The sequence below is a fragment of the Danio aesculapii genome, chromosome 6 (genome assembly GCF_903798145.1).
Source record: "Danio aesculapii chromosome 6, fDanAes4.1, whole genome shotgun sequence".
Lineage (NCBI taxonomy): Eukaryota > Metazoa > Chordata > Actinopteri > Cypriniformes > Danionidae > Danio > Danio aesculapii.
The window spans coordinates 9,853,911-9,871,755 of NC_079440.1; the positions used below are offsets into that span (position 1 = coordinate 9,853,911).

At 36.0% G+C, this 17,845-nt stretch overlaps 1 protein-coding gene across 2 annotated transcripts in view; it reads left to right on the forward strand.

The window, feature by feature from the left end:
- myh10 (myosin, heavy chain 10, non-muscle) overlaps positions 1–17,845 on the forward strand; it is a 103,951-nt gene that overhangs the window by 47,547 nt on the left and 38,559 nt on the right. For both annotated transcript variants that reach the window (XM_056459417.1, XM_056459418.1), the window contains 10 exons: positions 242–334; positions 927–990; positions 2,394–2,492; positions 3,149–3,292; positions 4,248–4,343; positions 8,869–8,987; positions 10,523–10,675; positions 12,286–12,459; positions 12,768–12,941; positions 15,474–15,588. In XM_056459417.1, coding sequence (XP_056315392.1) covers positions 242–334; positions 927–990; positions 2,394–2,492; positions 3,149–3,292; positions 4,248–4,343; positions 8,869–8,987; positions 10,523–10,675; positions 12,286–12,459; positions 12,768–12,941; positions 15,474–15,588 — 1,231 coding nt within the window. The remainder of the gene's footprint in view (positions 1–241; positions 335–926; positions 991–2,393; positions 2,493–3,148; positions 3,293–4,247; positions 4,344–8,868; positions 8,988–10,522; positions 10,676–12,285; positions 12,460–12,767; positions 12,942–15,473; positions 15,589–17,845) is intronic.

The following is a 17,845-nucleotide window of genomic DNA, read 5'->3' on the forward strand; positions in this document are numbered from 1 at the left end:
CATAAATGTTGAATAAAAATCATATGAGGGAAAATAAATGATGAGGTATTTTTGGATGAACTATCCTTTTTAGGCTGTACATGCTTAAATTGTTAGAGTATTAGAAAGGTTTTTGGATCAAATTTCTCCAAGAAGCTTTTTTCCAGATTTTACGCACAACAATTGGATTTTTATCTATACTTATATGAAATGTAATCATCCTAATGGTTATTGTTTCTAATCAGTGACCATTGCTTTACAGGGAGAGTTGGAGCGTCAACTCCTGCAGGCAAATCCTATTCTGGAATCCTTTGGAAATGCCAAAACAGTGAAAAATGACAACTCTTCACGCTTTGTAAGTTGGCCCATTACATCTAATCTGAATATTCCCATTGTTTTTCCAACTGTAGTATTGTTTCACATTTGAGACACAGCATTAATCTTTTGTTACTTTAAGCATTTGCCCACATTTAGTGTGCATGTAGCATCTGAAAATGGACATTTAGGCACACACACACTCGTCAAATCCACATTCAGCAGTCTGAAAGATCTAGGCGTCGGTCTTGCATCGGCTCCTCTGTCCAGCTGATTGAGTTTTCGCTGGCATGCGTTAAAGTCAGCAGAAAGCTTTTAAGCACACAAACAAACCAAAAGTCACAGAGGAATTCGTTTCTTTAGACCTTCCTCTGGGGAATTTTTTGGGGGGGCATTTCCTACAAACAAGCATATCTGTTAGCTACTTATGCATTCTTTAATTACCAGTTCCAGCTTATCATACATACTCAAACCAACCTCTCTGTCTGATCGAGAAAGAGACAAAGAGAATCTGTTCATTCTTAGAGATGTTGATTAGGTCTATAAAATATAATGATTTTCCATGATGCAATTGAATGGTTTATAAAGCATGACCAGTAAATGCACCTTATGGAAAATGTGTCTTTCCACAGGGCAAGTTCATCCGCATCAACTTTGATGTAACCGGTTACATTGTGGGGGCCAACATTGAAACCTGTATCCTGATCTGATAACCGTTCCATTACATTTGAGCAATACTGCAAACAGCTGTAAGGTCAAAGCAAGCATTCAGAAACACAGAAATGGTTGAATTTGTGTACGTGTCAGCAATGTTAATGGTGCACCTTTCTTTGAAATTTTACAACAGCAAAACTGTTTTGAACAGTTAATAAAGCTACAATAGATGGTGTAGGAAAAAAAGCCATTTGAAGTAGTATGCCAGATAAGGACCACATCATAAGCAGGCTTTGATTTAATAAATAAAATTGTTTTGACAATAAAAATGTTTGTACAACCCCAAATCAGAAAAAGTTAGGACGGTATGGAAAACGCAAATAAAAAAAAGAAAGTAATGGTTTCTAAATTTACTTTGACTCGTATTTCATTGCTTTCCCAGCGATGGGTTGCAGCTGGAAAGTCATCCGCTGTGTAAAACATATGCTGGATAAGTTGGCGGTTCATTCCGCAGTGGCGACCCCAGATTACTGAAGGGACTAAGCCGAAAAGAAAATGAATGAATAAATGTATTTAATTGCAGACAATACAGCACATTATTTAATGTGTTCCTCATGATTTTTTTAAATAAACACATTCCAATTTAGTTTTTTGCAGCACATTTAAAAAAAAAACGTGAACAGTAGAGCATTTTCCACTTTGTAAATGCTTTGGACACTGTTAACATAGGGCTTCCTTTTGACAGTACAGTTTTCACTGGCATTTGTGGATGTACCTATGTATTGTGGTACTTGACAAAGGTTTGTCAAAGTAGTCCTGAGCCCATGTGGTGATATTACTTACAGATGAATGACAGTTCTTGATGCAGTGCCACCCGATGGATCTCAAATATCCAAATGTCTTCCTATCTTTCTTTGAGGAACATTATTTTTAAACATTTCAATAGTTTTCTCACGTATTTGTTAGGAAATTGGCGATCCTCGGCTCATCTTTGCTCCTAGAGGACTAAACCTTTCTTGGATGCTGCTTTTGTACCAAATCATATTTACAATCACCTGTTGACATCACCTGTTTCAAATAACATCATTATTTAACCAATTTACCTGATTACTAGCCCTAAGTTGCTCCTGTCCCAACCTTTTTTTTAAATGTGTTCCAAGAACCAAAATTGGAAAACATGTTTATTTAGAAAATAAATAAATAAAAATCATGAGGAACCCATTAAATAATGTTTGTTGTAGTCTCTGCAATAAAATACAAGTCAAAGTAAATTTAGAAATCACTCATTTCTTTTTATTTGCATTTTCCATACTGTCTTTTTCAAATTTGGGGTTGTAAATTAAGATGGCATTTGAAAAAAAACATGTAAAATTAGAAAAATTAGCTGTAAAAGTGAAAAATTTAGCTTTAAAATAGACTTCACTTGCCCTTAACACAATCTCAAGATCTTCTTGAAAAATCCAGGGCCATTCGCCAAGCCAAAGATGAACGCACCTTCCACGTCTTCTACCAGCTGTTGGCTGGTGCTGGAGAACATCTAAGATGTGAGTGATTCTTTTATCATGGTCACTACTGGAGTATCTAGAAATGAGCTTGCTCCTGGATTAAAAAGTCAGTATAAAAATATTTGTGTTCTTTAATAATTTTGGGATATTTTTATTAATCATAATTTTAAAAAAGGAACAAACTTGCTATGAGGTCTGAGGTTGCTGTATGTTTTTGTTGAACCCATCTGTTCATATTGTTTTAAAGCTATCCTGTTTAATTTTGTGAAGCCAAATGACATTAATACGGAAAATTTCACCAATTGCAGCAAGGTGAAATGAAAGAGCGCAAAAAATATAATCAAATCTGCCTCCATGTGACTCAGAATGTATGATTTTTATATTCAGCTTTTGTCTGTAATTTCATTGCCAGTTGCAGTGCCTGATTGGATTGTAGCAAACCGTTTTTGTACCACTTTCTTTGTCTAGTTTTCATGAACTTTACTTCAACTTATATTTTGTATTTGTATTTTGTATATTATATTTAGTTATTTGGCTTGATTAATGTATTGTAATACTTTAAACTAAGACGTCTTTGAATCTTTATGATAAAATAATTTGTAGAAATGCCAGTGCTGATGGAAAAAGAGGTAGAATGCCTTAACACTCTCTCCATGATTGCAGACGTGTGATTAATCCTCTCGTTCTTTTGGCAGCCGATCTACTCCTGGAGGGGTTCAATAGCTACCGCTTCCTCTCCAATGGTAACATTCCCATTCCTGGCCAACAGGACAAGGATAATTTCCAAGAGACCATGGAAGCCATGCATATTATGAGCTTCAATCATGAGGAAATCTTATGTAAGCATTCCTGAAACTTACACACCTCTATATAGTTTATTTATTGCTGTTTTAAATAGGCTTGCTAGTAAATCATATTTCTTGTTAAGCGTTTGTAGAATCGCCCCCCCCCCCCCCTTTTTTTTTTTCTTATTATTTGGATTAGATGACTTTTTGCATTCACTAGCCCAGTGTTTCCCAACCCTGTTTCTGAAGGCACACCAACAGTGCACATTTTCAACCTCTTACTAATCAAAATATCCTGAATCAACTCATTAGGATATTAAAAGAGACTCCAAAACCTCAAATGAATGGGTCAGATAAGAAGGGTGACATCCAAAATATGTACTGTTTGTGTGCCTTCAGGAATAGGATGGGAAATACTGTACTAGCTCATGTGAAATAATCCTGAGGTGTGATTATCTCTTTAATTAATGGGTTTTAACAGATGTGTTAAAATATCAAGTTGTCCACATTAACACATACAATTTTTTATATTTTATAACTAAAATTACACAGTTTAACACACAATCTTAATATGAGCTACGTCTCTAGTATACTTTCGCTCCATGAAAATGGCCGTAGAAACTGGCATGCCATTAAACACAAATAAACAGTTTAACAGTTGGCGTTTTTTGAAGTTTGATTAGTGAAAACCAAAATTTTACCGCAGATTAGATTTCTCAATAATTTGTAACCGTCAGTACATTTCTCATTAAGTAAGATATTAGCTTGCTGATAAATATTTCTTTAATTAAACCAGTTGGGATGTTTAAAGAAATTTATTCTCCTTCTATTATTATTATCATAACAATGAAAGGTTTTGCAGTCAGTTGATAGATTCAGTAATAAGTATACAAAAGTCTGCCAAGTTCTGGTTAAAATGGTTTTAGATTATAAGCATGCCACACTGGACAGAAATGTTTCATGTCAAATCTCTGCATAAAGTTGACTCTCTGTCTTTCTGTCACTCCAGCAATGCTCAAGGTGGTTTCAGCCGTCCTGCAGTTTGGTAACATTGTGTTCAAGAAGGAGAGGAACACCGATCAGGCCTCTATGCCTGAAAACACAGGTACCACATACTTCCTCATCCCTGTTTCAAAGACATTTTAGACATTTTTTTTTACCATTTCAACTGTCCTTGAATGCGTGACTACTTTTTGAGCATAACAAAAAAGATCTGCAAAGTTACAAAGTCATTCCAAAGGTGATTATAATTACCTTTTTCTTTTCTTCAATATGTTCAAAATAACGAACACATTCTTTCATTGACTGCGTGATTCATTGTGACTGCTTTAATTTTAATTCAGCAATTTATTTTTTAAAAGCGAATTAACTAAACTAAAAAGTAACTCGCATTAAATTTATGCATAAAGTTATGCGTTACTGTACTCGTTACTTAGAAAAAGTAATATTGTTACATAACTCGCATTGCTTGTAATGCGTTACCACCAACTCTGGCTGGAGTATCTAGACCATGTGCTGTAAAAGCTCCGCCCTCTGTCTCATTTGCATTTAAAGTAGTAATAAAATCAAAACTTACTCTTCTTATTTTTGCATGTATATAGTAGTGCTTGTCATAAACAATGTGTCTGTGCACTTCAACATTTTGCAAAAATTAATTTGCCCTCATAATCTTTAATTAAATTTTATAACCTTATCTTGAAATGACTTATCTCGATCTTAACTTCCGTTTCATGGCGACTTTAAAGTTTAGTTTTTGCTTCCACCCAAAAATGGTATTCACTGCACAGCATAAAAAATGTTCTGTGGGGTATTTTAGATTGAAACCTTAGGCCTGGTTTACACTAATACTTTTTGTTTTAAAACGTATAAGTTTTGCTCCGGTTACGCCATCCATCCACACTACCCCGGAGTTTTCGAGCCCCAAAAACAGAGTGTTTTGGAAACGCTGAAAAGGCCGTTTTCATTCTAAAATGCTGCTGCTCCGTTTCAGTGTAAATTGGGGTAAACGGAAACATCTGAAAATGGAGGCGGGGCTGCAGACAGTCGCTGACAGTCTGATTGAAGCTTTTCCCTCAATACTAAGTAGCCTTCACAAAGTTCAGTCTGAAATCCTTTTATTTTAAGATCAGACTTTGCAAGTTTGATATGGAAAACAAACTCCTGTGGACACGTCAGGTAAATCTTCAAAGGGAACAGTGTACTTTATAATGTCATTCACATCACCCTGATTACGTTGTTTCACTATCTTAACAATAAAATGAAAATATGATATGAGGAACTGCCTATTTTTATTTTGATGTTAACTTATGACTATAACATAACTGCCTCCTCTAATTTTCATTGAACATACGAAACATACCCTCTCTTTTGCTGAATAATGGCCATTATAAAAGTATAATGTCCAATAGGTTTCTACATTATAGGAAATAAATGCAAGCACTCAATCAAATGTGCAGAATCAGTGTACATGGTTACATTAATATATTAAGTTATCTTTGCGCTCAGCCAAAACAAATTACCTGAGAACAAGTAATATTCAAAAGACCAAAGTCGGGGAATGTGTCGTTGGATATAGACAACAAGATGAATTAAATATCACGTTTAACAAATATAGTGAGATTAGATCCAGCGGTAGATCCTCAATGAACCGTCTGACATGTGCAGCTCTCACCTGGGGTTTTGTGCTCAAAGCACCCGCTGACTGCCTGGAGCTCAGATGCACGCATACGCAGCAGTGCATGCCAGAGTGTGTGTGTGGTCAGTGATGTGTGTTTTCAGTGGTGTAGTGTGGACGGAGAGTTGTTCAGAAACGCTGGGTGAAACACCAGTGTGGACGTGAATCATTTTCATTCTAAAACGCCGTTTTAAAACTAAAACGTATTAGTGTAAACGCGGCCTTAAAGAAATTTTGCCAACACCTGAGCCTTTTATTGCCTGTTGTCAAAAGGGCATAATAGGAACATTATAAAGATCTCAAAATTGCATGAAGCCTTATTTTAACGTCTTAATGTCTTTTTTTAATGTCTCAGGCCCAATCCCAATTCTATTTTTGTACCCCTACCCCTTCCCCTTCCCCTTGGCCATTAAAACCGAGTGTGAAGGAAAATTTAAAGGAAAGGAAAGATATTTACCCCTAACGTCATCAGATGTCATCGCAATCTCTTGCTTGATGTGAGAGCAGACGATGGCGACTGCTGTAGTTATTCCAGTTGCTTTATTTTTTGGTATTTATGTTCAGGAAATCACTGGAGGCAAATATTTTGTTATCATAACGATCTAACGTAGCAATAAGATCGTATCTGTACTGTGTATTTACACAGTGGCCATATTCATCTATGTAAACACGGCAAAAACAACATTAACATTATAGCAGACACTGTAAAAAGCTCATTCTCAGCCACTAGACTTTTCTGACAGGATATTCGAGTGTCATCGAGTGACAGAATGTTGTGGGACTGCTATACAGGAGTTATTATTAGGGGTTATAGAAAGTGAAATTTAGCGGTTTTTATTTTAGCGTTTTTTTTTTTTTAAAGCATGACGGTAAAACGGCTATGAATATATTAAAACATGTGCTTGTTTGTCGTAAAAATTCGTAATAATGACAAAAAATACTAATTTGTGGATCTCCTTACTTCCAGTTTCAGCAATACTGCTGTTGTGGCTGGTGTATTCTGGGAAATTTTCTTACCCTTTTTTTTTCGAGTGTGGTCCTGAAAAATCTTTGTTTGAAGGGCTATCACCTCTTCCCCTTAGCCCTACGCCTAAAGCTAAAGAGAATTTGGACACCCATACCCCTTCACGGGAACGCGCAAAATGAGGGGGAAGGGCTAATGGGTAGAATTGGGATTGGGCCTTAATGTCTTTTTTGCATTTAAAGTCGTAATGAAATCTAAACTTACTCTACAAATGTGTGCGTGTATATAGTAGTGCTTGTCATAAACAATGTGTCTGTGTACTTCAGTGTAGTGTAAAAAATCATTTGCCCTAATAATCTTCAATTAAGTATCATAACCTTCTCCCTCCTCTTGAAATGACTTTCTGAAAAAATTTAACTTCCTTTTAATTGTAATTTTAAAGTGACGTATAAAAGCAAGGTGTTTTTGTTTCCGCCCAAGCTGTTTTTGTTTCCTCACAACACAGTATAATAAACGTTCTGTGGGGTATTTTACACTGAAACTTTAGAGACATTCTGGCAACACCTGAGCCTTTTATTGCCTGTTGTAAAAAGGGGATAATAGGAACATTATAAAGATTGCAAAATTGCATAAAGCTTTTTTAGCAGTGAGTTAATGTCTTTTTTAGTAATGGAAATTCGAATGCATTATGTGATCTTACTTCAATAACTCCATAAATCATTTGGCAGTGCATTAGCATTAAAGTGTGTTCAGTATCCAGACTGCCCTCCAATATAACCAGATGTGCACTGCGTTGTTTTGACAAATTACCCGTTGGACTTCGCTTGGGCTCCTTTAGTGACAGCTCGAATGGTTCCTGGATCCATTTCATATTAAAAGAAAATACCAGAACAGTTGTGTTAAATCAAAACGCGTTTACGTAAGAGCCCCAGAAGTGACCGTTTTTTACCGCCACGATGCATTCCAGCAGGCTTACTCCACTGGCGTTTGGATTAATTTATTTTTTATTCTCAACGCTCGTGGAAAGATATTGAAACTTTCATCAGTTCAAGCCACCAAGCTGTTGCATTCATAACATAAAGCTGGAAAGTTATAGTTCTGCTGGTGGTCCTGAAGGGGAACTTTTTATGCCTGCAGAATGAGCTGTATGGATTTAAAAGTCAGTAAATTGCCATAACGACCTGGGTTATTTGAAATATCTCTTATACACATGAGCAAATATGTCCTATAATAACTTGTCTCACCACCATTTAAGTGCATAAGGAAAGCTCCTAAAATCCTATAACTCGAGAAGGAATCTTACCATTTTTGGTCAGTTTGCATACAGATTTTAATTTTCTTCTTTCATCTTTATTTCTATAGCGCTTTTATAATGTAGGTTGTGTCAAAGCAGCTTAACATAGAAGATTATAGTGAATTAAAATTGTGTCAGTCCAGTTTTCAGAGTTAAAGGTTAATTAATTCAGTTCAGTGTAGTTTAATTTTCACTGCTGAAAGTCCAAACGCTGAAGAGCAAATCCATCGATGAGCAGCTCCACAAGTCCCAAACCAAGCAAGCCAGTGGCAAGGAACAAAACTTCACCAATTGATGAAAGTGAAGGAAAAAACCTAGAGAGAAACAAAGATCCAGTTGAGCACAACAATTTCTGGCCAAACTTCCCGTGCAGAGCTGCAGTCTAGGCACGGGAGGCTGGAGAACGCTGGATGTCCATCGTGGAGAACCTGCAGATGTGAGTAGGTCACCGGCGGGTGTACAATCAGTCTCGTGCTCTTTACTCCTCCATGACCGCCACAGCATCTGCTCAGGATACGGCCTGGGCTAGGATTATGGAGACCTCTGGATAATGAAAAACAGACTAGAAGCGTACAATTCCGTTCAGATTAAATGTCTTTTGGGAAGTGTTCCCGGCTCTAGTTGCCCTAATTAATGCAGCCGAACAATCCTTTAGAGGACTTGGATTTCAAAAGCATTTGTGTTCTTTGTGTTTTCAGCTGCTCAAAAACTTTGCCACTTGCTCGGCATGAATGTCATGGAGTTCACGCGTGCCATCCTGTCTCCGAGAATCAAAGTGGGCAGAGACTATGTACAGAAAGCCCAAACGAAAGAACAGGTAATGAGATCATTAGTGATGGTTATATATCTGTCAGATCACCACCCTTTCAGCTATAAGACAGTGTTTTCTTTCGGATCCTGATCATTTCCTTTTCATCTCTCTGTCCATTTACAACAATAGGCTTACAGTGTCCTGTCATAAAATTGTCATCACAATTATTCACATTCAACTGCAAATGAGAATTTTTAAAAACATCAAGTCCCGTAATATTAAAATAAAAAAATGTATATGTTAGTTTTAAGCAAATCTATTAGCTTGCTGTTCCTAAACAGTGACAATTCATATTTATACTATCTGACAAAAGTCTTGTCAACAATCCCAGTTGTAAGAGCAACAAATAATAACTCAACTTCTAGTTGATCATTTGGAAAAGTGGCAGAAGGGAGATTTTTCTGGTGAATCATCTGTTAAACTGCATCCCAATCATCACAAATACTGCAGAAGACCTATTGAAACCCACATGGACCCAAGATTCTCACAGAAATCAGTCAAGTTTGCTGAAGGAAAAGTCTTTGTTTGGGGTTACATTTAGTATGGGGGCATGCGAGAGATCTGCAGAGTGGATGGCAACATCAACATTCTGAGGTATCAAGACATTTGTGCTGCCCATTACATTACAAACCACAGGAGAGGGCAAATTCTTCAGCAGGATAGCGCTCCTTCTCATACTTCAGCCTCCATATCAAAGTTCCTGAAAGCAAAGAAGGTCAAGGTGCTTCAGGATTGGCCAGCACAGTCACCAGACATTTCAGATGACTTTATTAATAAGTTATTTGAGTTATTGCAGAGAGTCATGCACAATATTAATTCTTTTTCCACTGCACCATGACTTTATTTCTGTTAAGTGACAAGACTTTTGTCTAAGCAAAGTCAGACTTTTCTGTCCTTATTAAATAATTTATGTTGTTAAAATAAGCGCAATCTAGAGGGTTTTGCCTTTCATATAAGCCACTTCTGATACCAAATGATCAGCTAGAAGTCAAGTTATTATTTGAGGTTCCTAAAACTTAAAAGGGCGTCAAGACTTTTGTCAGGTGGTGTACATGATATAAAATTTATATAAACATGTAGTTTGTCACTTCAGCCTAAATCGATCAAAGGTTTGGCCACCTCATACTTCAGTTTTTCATCAAATTTTGACCGATCAAATGCTCTTTAGTATCTGACATGGCAGAGTACTCACTCACAGAGTACTCACTGGCAGAGCTGTGATGATAACAAAATGCTTTTGGCTGTTTTTGAATAGGAGTGAAGCTACTCTGTCCCACCCTCTCTTAATATTTCAGTTGAGATTAAAATAACATATATAAAATATATCAAATAAAAAATGCACATTTCAAAGCACTTCATGGGACCTTTTAAAGTTGTAATAAAATAATTAAAATTGCAATAAATAGAGCAAAACTAACATGATTACTAATTTAAATCTTTATATTCAGCCTTAGTTTATATTTTGTGATTGTTCATTATTATTAGTTTGATTATATGCTATAATGCAAAGGTTTGTTGACTCTCTCTGTTTCTCTATCTAGGCTGACTTTGCAGTGGAAGCCCTGGCCAAGGCCACTTATGAAAGGTTGTTCCGCTGGCTTGTTCACCGCATTAATAAAGCTCTGGACAGAACCAAGCGCCAAGGAGCTTCCTTTATTGGCATCCTGGATATTGCTGGCTTTGAGATTTTCCAGGTGCAGCTTCCTCAGATTTAGCGCTCAGCTGTCTGTTAGATATTAATCACTATGCTGCCACAAATCAGAGCTCGTGCGATAGAATGTTTTGAGAAATTCAGGCAATGTAAGAACCCGAAAATGCTGAAAGTTTCTGTAAAAAAACTTTTTCTTGCACACAGATAACGGATTTTAAACATCGAATACCACAGATTTATACTCACCAGCCACTTTATTAGGTACACCTGTCCAACTGCTCGTTAACGCAAACATCTAATTAGCCAATTACATGGGAGCAACTCAGTGCATTTAGACATGGTCAAGACGATCTGCTGCTATTCGAACTGAGCATCAGATTGGTAAAGAAAGGGGATTTAAGTGACTTTGAAGATAGTGTGATTGTTGGTGCCAGACGGACTGATGAGTATTTCAGAAACTGCTGATTTACTACGATTTTCACGCACAACCATCTCTAGGGCTTACAGAGAATGGTCAGAAAAAAAGAGAAAATATCCAGTGAGCAGCAGTTCTGTGGGCACAAATGCCTTGTTGATGCCAGAGAAGAATGGCCAGACTGGTTCAAGCTGATAGAAAGGCAACAGTAACTCAAATAACTACTTGTTACAACCGAGGTCTGCAGAAGAGCCTCTGAACGCACATCCAACCTTGAGGCGGATGGGCTACAGCAGCAGAAGACCAAACCATATGTCACTCCTGTCGGCCGACAAATCTGCTATCATGTCAATACGTACCAAAATCTCGGAGGAATATTTTCAGTATCTTGTTGAATCTATGCCACTAAGGATTAAGGCAGTTCTGAAGGTAAAAGGGGGTCCAACCCTGTACTAGTAAGGTGTACCTAATAAAGTGGCCAGTGAGTGTATGTTAGCTTAATTTTTGATTTAATAACAGTAATTGTACAAAATTACATTTTATTTATTTATTTTAGTTTAAAGTGTTTAGAGTGATATTTTTTGGGATGTCAGAAATATTGTGCTAAAATTTGGTAAAAACAACCCATTAAACATTATAAATGCTAAATATATTTAAATGGACTCAAGAATTTAGAAAAAATTATTTAAAGCATTGTAAAAATGATTAAATCTAAACAATGTAAATATTAAATTATTTAAATGTAATTGATCGTGCTTTTTCATGATTACATTTTAGTTAAATCATTAAAACATTATCCAGAAAATGTCAATTAAAACTAAAGCAATTTTACAAACATAAAACTGAATTTCATACAGACTTGAAAATGTCATATTTGTTAAATTTGAGGTATTTTGTTGCTTAATTAATCTTTGTTAAATAAATTGATTATACAAACGAAACCTACTTATTGCGCATTTAAGTTTTCTTCTTTCAGGTTATTTCATCTCAGAGCTGGACGTTGCTTTGGATGAGATGCATCTGCTAAATTGAATAATATAATTATGACTTTGTTTGGAAATAACATGGTTTACAGTAAACAGTGTAATTGGACACCCACTCATAGCTGCGATATTCAGTTAGTTGATATCGATCGGTAGATCTTGGTTAAAGACTCAATTAGGCCTGTTCTGGGGCTAAAAATACTACGGACAAAGACAACTCAGTCATACTTAATTCTCCTCTGTCTCTCTCTGTAGCTGAACTCATTCGAGCAGCTCTGCATCAACTACACCAATGAGAAGCTCCAGCAGCTCTTCAACCACACCATGTTCATCCTGGAGCAGGAGGAGTATCAGCGGGAAGGCATCGAATGGAGCTTCATCGACTTCGGCCTCGACCTGCAGCCCTGCATTGACCTCATCGAGAGACCCGTGAGCAGCTATTCACTATTGAAATTGTCCTTGAATTGGTTCCTAGAAATATTTTTGCTCCTACTTTATCTTACCAGGTGTCCACAAGGTCTTAAATAAAAATAAAAAACTATTTTATTTTTTTTACAATAATTACTGTACATTGCAAAAAATATTAATTTCAGTGTAAGTACTTATTAGTTACAGACACTTAATGTGAATTAGGGCCATATTTTCTAACCCAGATTTGAATGGAAGTAAAGAATGTTTTCCTTTGGCTTTTCTGCAAATGTAGTTCTCCTGATTGGTCTTTTTGTTGTCCTTCCCAGGCAAATCCTCCCGGCGTGTTGGCTCTGTTGGATGAAGAGTGCTGGTTCCCCAAAGCCACAGATAAAACCTTTGTGGACAAACTTGTGCAAGAGCAAGGCACCCATGGCAAGTTCCAGAAACCACGGCAGCTGAAGGACAAAGCCGATTTCTGTATTATTCACTATGCTGGAAGGGTATGTTCCTATTTATGATGCCACACTTGCTTTAGGCCCACATGGAATCTGTGGATCGAATTGGTTTTGTATTGTAAACATTAAATAAATGTGATTTTTTTTTTTTTTTATTATTATTATTTTTTTTTTTTATTTATTAATTAATTAATTAATTAATTTATTTATTTATTTTATTATTTTTTTTGCCATATTTTTTATTTTCATTTTTAGTTTGTACACATTTAAATACCACACTTTACGTGCATTTTTGTACAACAATAACCTTGCTGCATTTACACATTATATAAAATAAAAGAATATCTATATATATTAAAAACTAAGGAAAAACAAACAACCAAACAAAAAAATGCTCCTTTTTTTGTTAATGATGATCTATTCAGAAGTGACCATTATAATCATTCTGAGTACAATGTACAGCAAATATAAATTGAAGAGTGTATCAATACAGAACTGGAAGACTGGAACTACATTATGCACACACAACTTATTCATCAACTTCTTCCTCTGTTAATTCCACATCTTTGATATAACTGATGAAAGGACTCCATGGGCAAGATGTGTTTGGCACGATTTGTTGCTATTTTCAGACCAGCACAACAGTAATTTTCAAGTTTTGCACCACATTGTTTAAATAGCAAATCCATTTGGGCCACTTTGTGAACTCATGGGTGTTCCGACCTAAAAAGGAGGTGTGTTAAGGCGCATTGTTGGTGCGTTGCTATTTTGAGAAACTGAAACAGATTGCACCAATCAACTAATACCTGGTCAAAAGTCCAGCGCAGAGTGCATTAGTTATGCGCCTATGCAGGTCCAAAACGCTTACACATTAAGACATACAAGATGTACAGCAATACACAAATATCTTTACAAATGAAAACAAAGGATTAAAATGTAAAAAAATTATTAATTTCTACATAAATATAAGAACCACTGCCTCCATGCCTCCTTCGTGTCTGGGGGGCTTTTTCAGTTTATTCATGACAATTTGCATTTGTATATTGTTATTATTATTATTATTATTTATTATATGCATATTTATATTTGCTTTATGAAAAACAAGTTTAGATTTGTCGTCCTGTCGAGTTTTGGACCATATGGGGCATAAGAATAGGACATATGTTTGGATATACAGTAACTCAGTTTTTTTGACCACACTTCATTAATATTGTTCATTTATTCGTTTGCTGGAAATTAGAACTAAATTTAGAAATAGTTTTGAAACAAATTTTTGTGCTTAATACAAGAAATTAAATATGTAGGCCAATGGATGTCTACAGCGTAGTGCATACAACACAGTTTCCTTATCCATGAAAGTAAAGGAGTAAAAAAAAAGAGTAAAGTAAAGAGAAAGTAAAGAGGCTGAATGGAGAAGGCTCATTCTTTATCACTGCGCTGCGGATGCTCTGTTGAACTCACTAGTGAAGCATTTAGTTTTTCCACCTACAAGATCCGCCATGTGAATAGCAAATGCACCATAGCGCAACGCAACTGACTCTTAAAGGGAATGTGAGATGAGACTCTGATTGGTTTAATGCACATTGTGCTCAATACACACTCATAACTCATTAAGAGAATAAGCACAACCCTGTTAGACCATGCACCGTGGCGCAGAACGTATTTTTCCGTCCTTAAAGTAGCAAAAGTGGATTTAGACATGCTCTTAATGCTTTTGCACCATGCGCTTTAGACTTTGCACCTAGATCTTTGAAATAGAGGCCCATATGTTTTCAAATATATGCTGTTTAGCTTTTAATATGCAAGTTATTTTTCTAATGGCAGGCTTGACAACATCTGTCTGATCCATTGAGTAGTGTTTGGTCTTTGCATCTCTGTCCATAGCAAAGCTAAACATATTTTGGCATAAAGCAAGCTGAGGACTATAAATACTTGTTCGCTTCTTTAATTATTTTTTATTTTATATATTAGGTTTTCAGTTTCGATACTCCCAAAATCATTCCACATAAATCTGCGGATATTTTTACAACATTCTGCTCAGATATAAATTGATTCTGTCTGGCCCTACTTATAAGGTTCGATATTGACCTTTTGTGCTTCAGTCTGAATTCAACCCAGTTGTTAGTGTTTAAAGGTAGCCTGGAATGCATGGTAACCTTATGTAATTGGATTTAGTCAGGTCATTTTGGCTCGCAGTTGAAATGTTGCATTGCTGTCTTTCGAGTGCTGCAGAATCCAGCTGTGGTATGTGCTAACCATAGGCCACATCTGTTTCAGATCAGCAAGCTGTTTGCAATAGAAACTTGACGCTGCATGAAATGAGAAACTTTTGATATTTCTCTCCCTGAGAGCTGCTTTTAGGTTAAAAGCCAGAAAATTGCTGCTTGCTTTGTTTCCTGTTGTTTAAGAAAAGAACTAAAATGGTTGATTTATGTAATACTTCTATAAGACTACGCAAACAGCCAACGACTACTGAACTACAGAAGCACAGAATCCAGACTGTCCTGGCATAACTCATTTTCTCATTCTGAGTGTTTTAGTTTGTTAATGCAGTGTTTATTTCCTCTCGTCCTGCAGGTTGATTATAAGGCTGATGAGTGGTTAATGAAAAACATGGACCCTCTGAATGACAATGTGGCTACGCTCCTGCATCAGTCCACGGATAAGTTTGTGGCTGAGCTGTGGAAGGACGGTAAGCAGTTTCTTCTGGACATGTGAAATGTTAAACGGCCCATTTTTATGGCTCTCGCCCTCCCACTCTGTAAAGAAAGAGACAGTTGTTTTCAATCTTCAGTTTCATTTCTTATAAAAAAAAAGAGCTTGTGATGCATTTCAATGGCTTGTGCGAATATCTTAACGTAGCAGGAGAGGACTATTAATCCAAGAGGAGAAATGTCAAACAAGATATTTTGCAATACTGTTTATACCACAGTTGATGTTTTTATATTGTATTAGTGAGAAAGACTGCTTTACATTGGAATATGTATTCACAAGTGAGAGCAGAGAAGACATATTTAGTAATGTAAAAATACAGTGTGGGACGTGCATGTTTGGTGGCTTTATTTTGTCTGATAGCTTTTTCACTGCAATTCTAGCAAAAATAACACTGTATGTGCGTCAAAGACAAGGCGAACATGTTAAAATTAAATTAACTTGTAATAAATGAATTAAATGTAATTAATTTAAAAGTGATTTTATAGTCGGCGCCAATAGCCATGTAGACACATGGGACCAAGGTGTTCACGGCGACCGGAGTTCGATTTCCGGCTCAGGGTCCTTTGCCGACCCTTCCCTTATTTCTGGTCCCCATACTTTCCTGTCTCTAAATCTCCACTGTCCCATCACAACAAAAGTGAAAACCCCTAAAAGTAATGATTAAAAAAAAGGGATTTTATAAAGACAGGAAACATTAAAATGTGAGTGCGGTGTCTATTTAAATATTTCAGAAATCTTTGGTGTACATAAAATGTCAAAAAAATATTATTATTATTGATATTATTATTATTTTTATTATTATTATTATTATATTATCATCCAGTAGCTGTGTTCTAATTCAGATTCTGCGTCTTCTAAAGGTTGTTTATGATAACTAATTGAGTCACCATGGAGACTACCCAAATATGTTGGCAAATGTTTGCAGAGAAAATGCCGAATTACACTTTTAAATGCACCACAAGTATATTGTTTCAAACAGTACTTCAAAAAATGCTTTTATATATTTTTTTTGTCTTGTTTCTAGTCCAAATATCTAAAAATACTTGAGTCAAAAAGCATTTTCTAGACAAGCAAACAATTTTGTCACGTTTTAACAAATGGTAAATCAAAATTGAGTTATAATCTGCCAATGGGATTGGCAATATAGTCTTAAATCAAAGGAAGAACAAGATTATTTTGGCAGATTATTTAGCAAAAACCTCACTTAATTTTGACCTATTTCTTAAAACATGCAATATTTTGCTATAAAAGGTCAAATTTTGGTTTCGGGGGTCTCCAACAACAGGCTAATAAACATGCAAGGTCAAAAAACACTTTTCATTGTCTTATAATATGCATTTATTTTACCTAGTTATCCCAACGACTCCCTTATGATTTGTTCAGCGATTTATTTGTTCCCAAACCCCTCCTTTGCATGATGCTAATCAGCGGTGTTTGGTCCGACGACCCAGTCTGTTGTGATTGGTCGACTGAGTTCAGAACGAGACGGAGAGAAACGCCCAGCACTGTTATGAAGTAGCACAGAGTATATATGTGAGCCCGATGCATGCAGGCAAAAGATCCGAACAAAGTACAAATCGTTATTTTATCAATAGAATCAATAGTTTTAAACACGATGCACAGTATACTTTCAGATTTAAAACATCAGATGGATGTTTCCATTCACTTAGAGCTGTGTTACATACTGCATGAATGGTATTTTCAAAAACCCATAATAGGGACACTTTAAAATCCTACATATAAACAGCCTAATAGTTATTTAACAATCTGTGACATCATCAAAATGACGGCTGCAATTCTGATTTTGCTTCAAAATTGTTTTATTGTTTTTAAATATAAGATAATTTCACCATTTCATGGTCTGGCAATCCAACTGACAAAAACGCCTTAATCAGTGAAATGCCCCTAAAAAAACGCTATTTATTGTTCATTTAACTTTAAAATAAGTAGTTGTTGTAAGTAGTTGGGATATTTTATATAGGTGTCCAGTTGACAGCCTGCAATATTAAGCTGAATTAGAAGTTTCATCATTTAGGGTAATGTTTTGTTTAGTGTAAAACAGATTCTCTGTTAACCACAGTGTCATCCATTACACTGAATTACAGTATGCCTGTATGTTTGCAAGCAATACGTTTTTATAAATAAAGCTGCAACAGTAATTTTGGCACTCGGCTGTCATTTAGTCAGGAATATTGTTGTAACACATTAAATGATATAGACGTAAAACCTTGGAC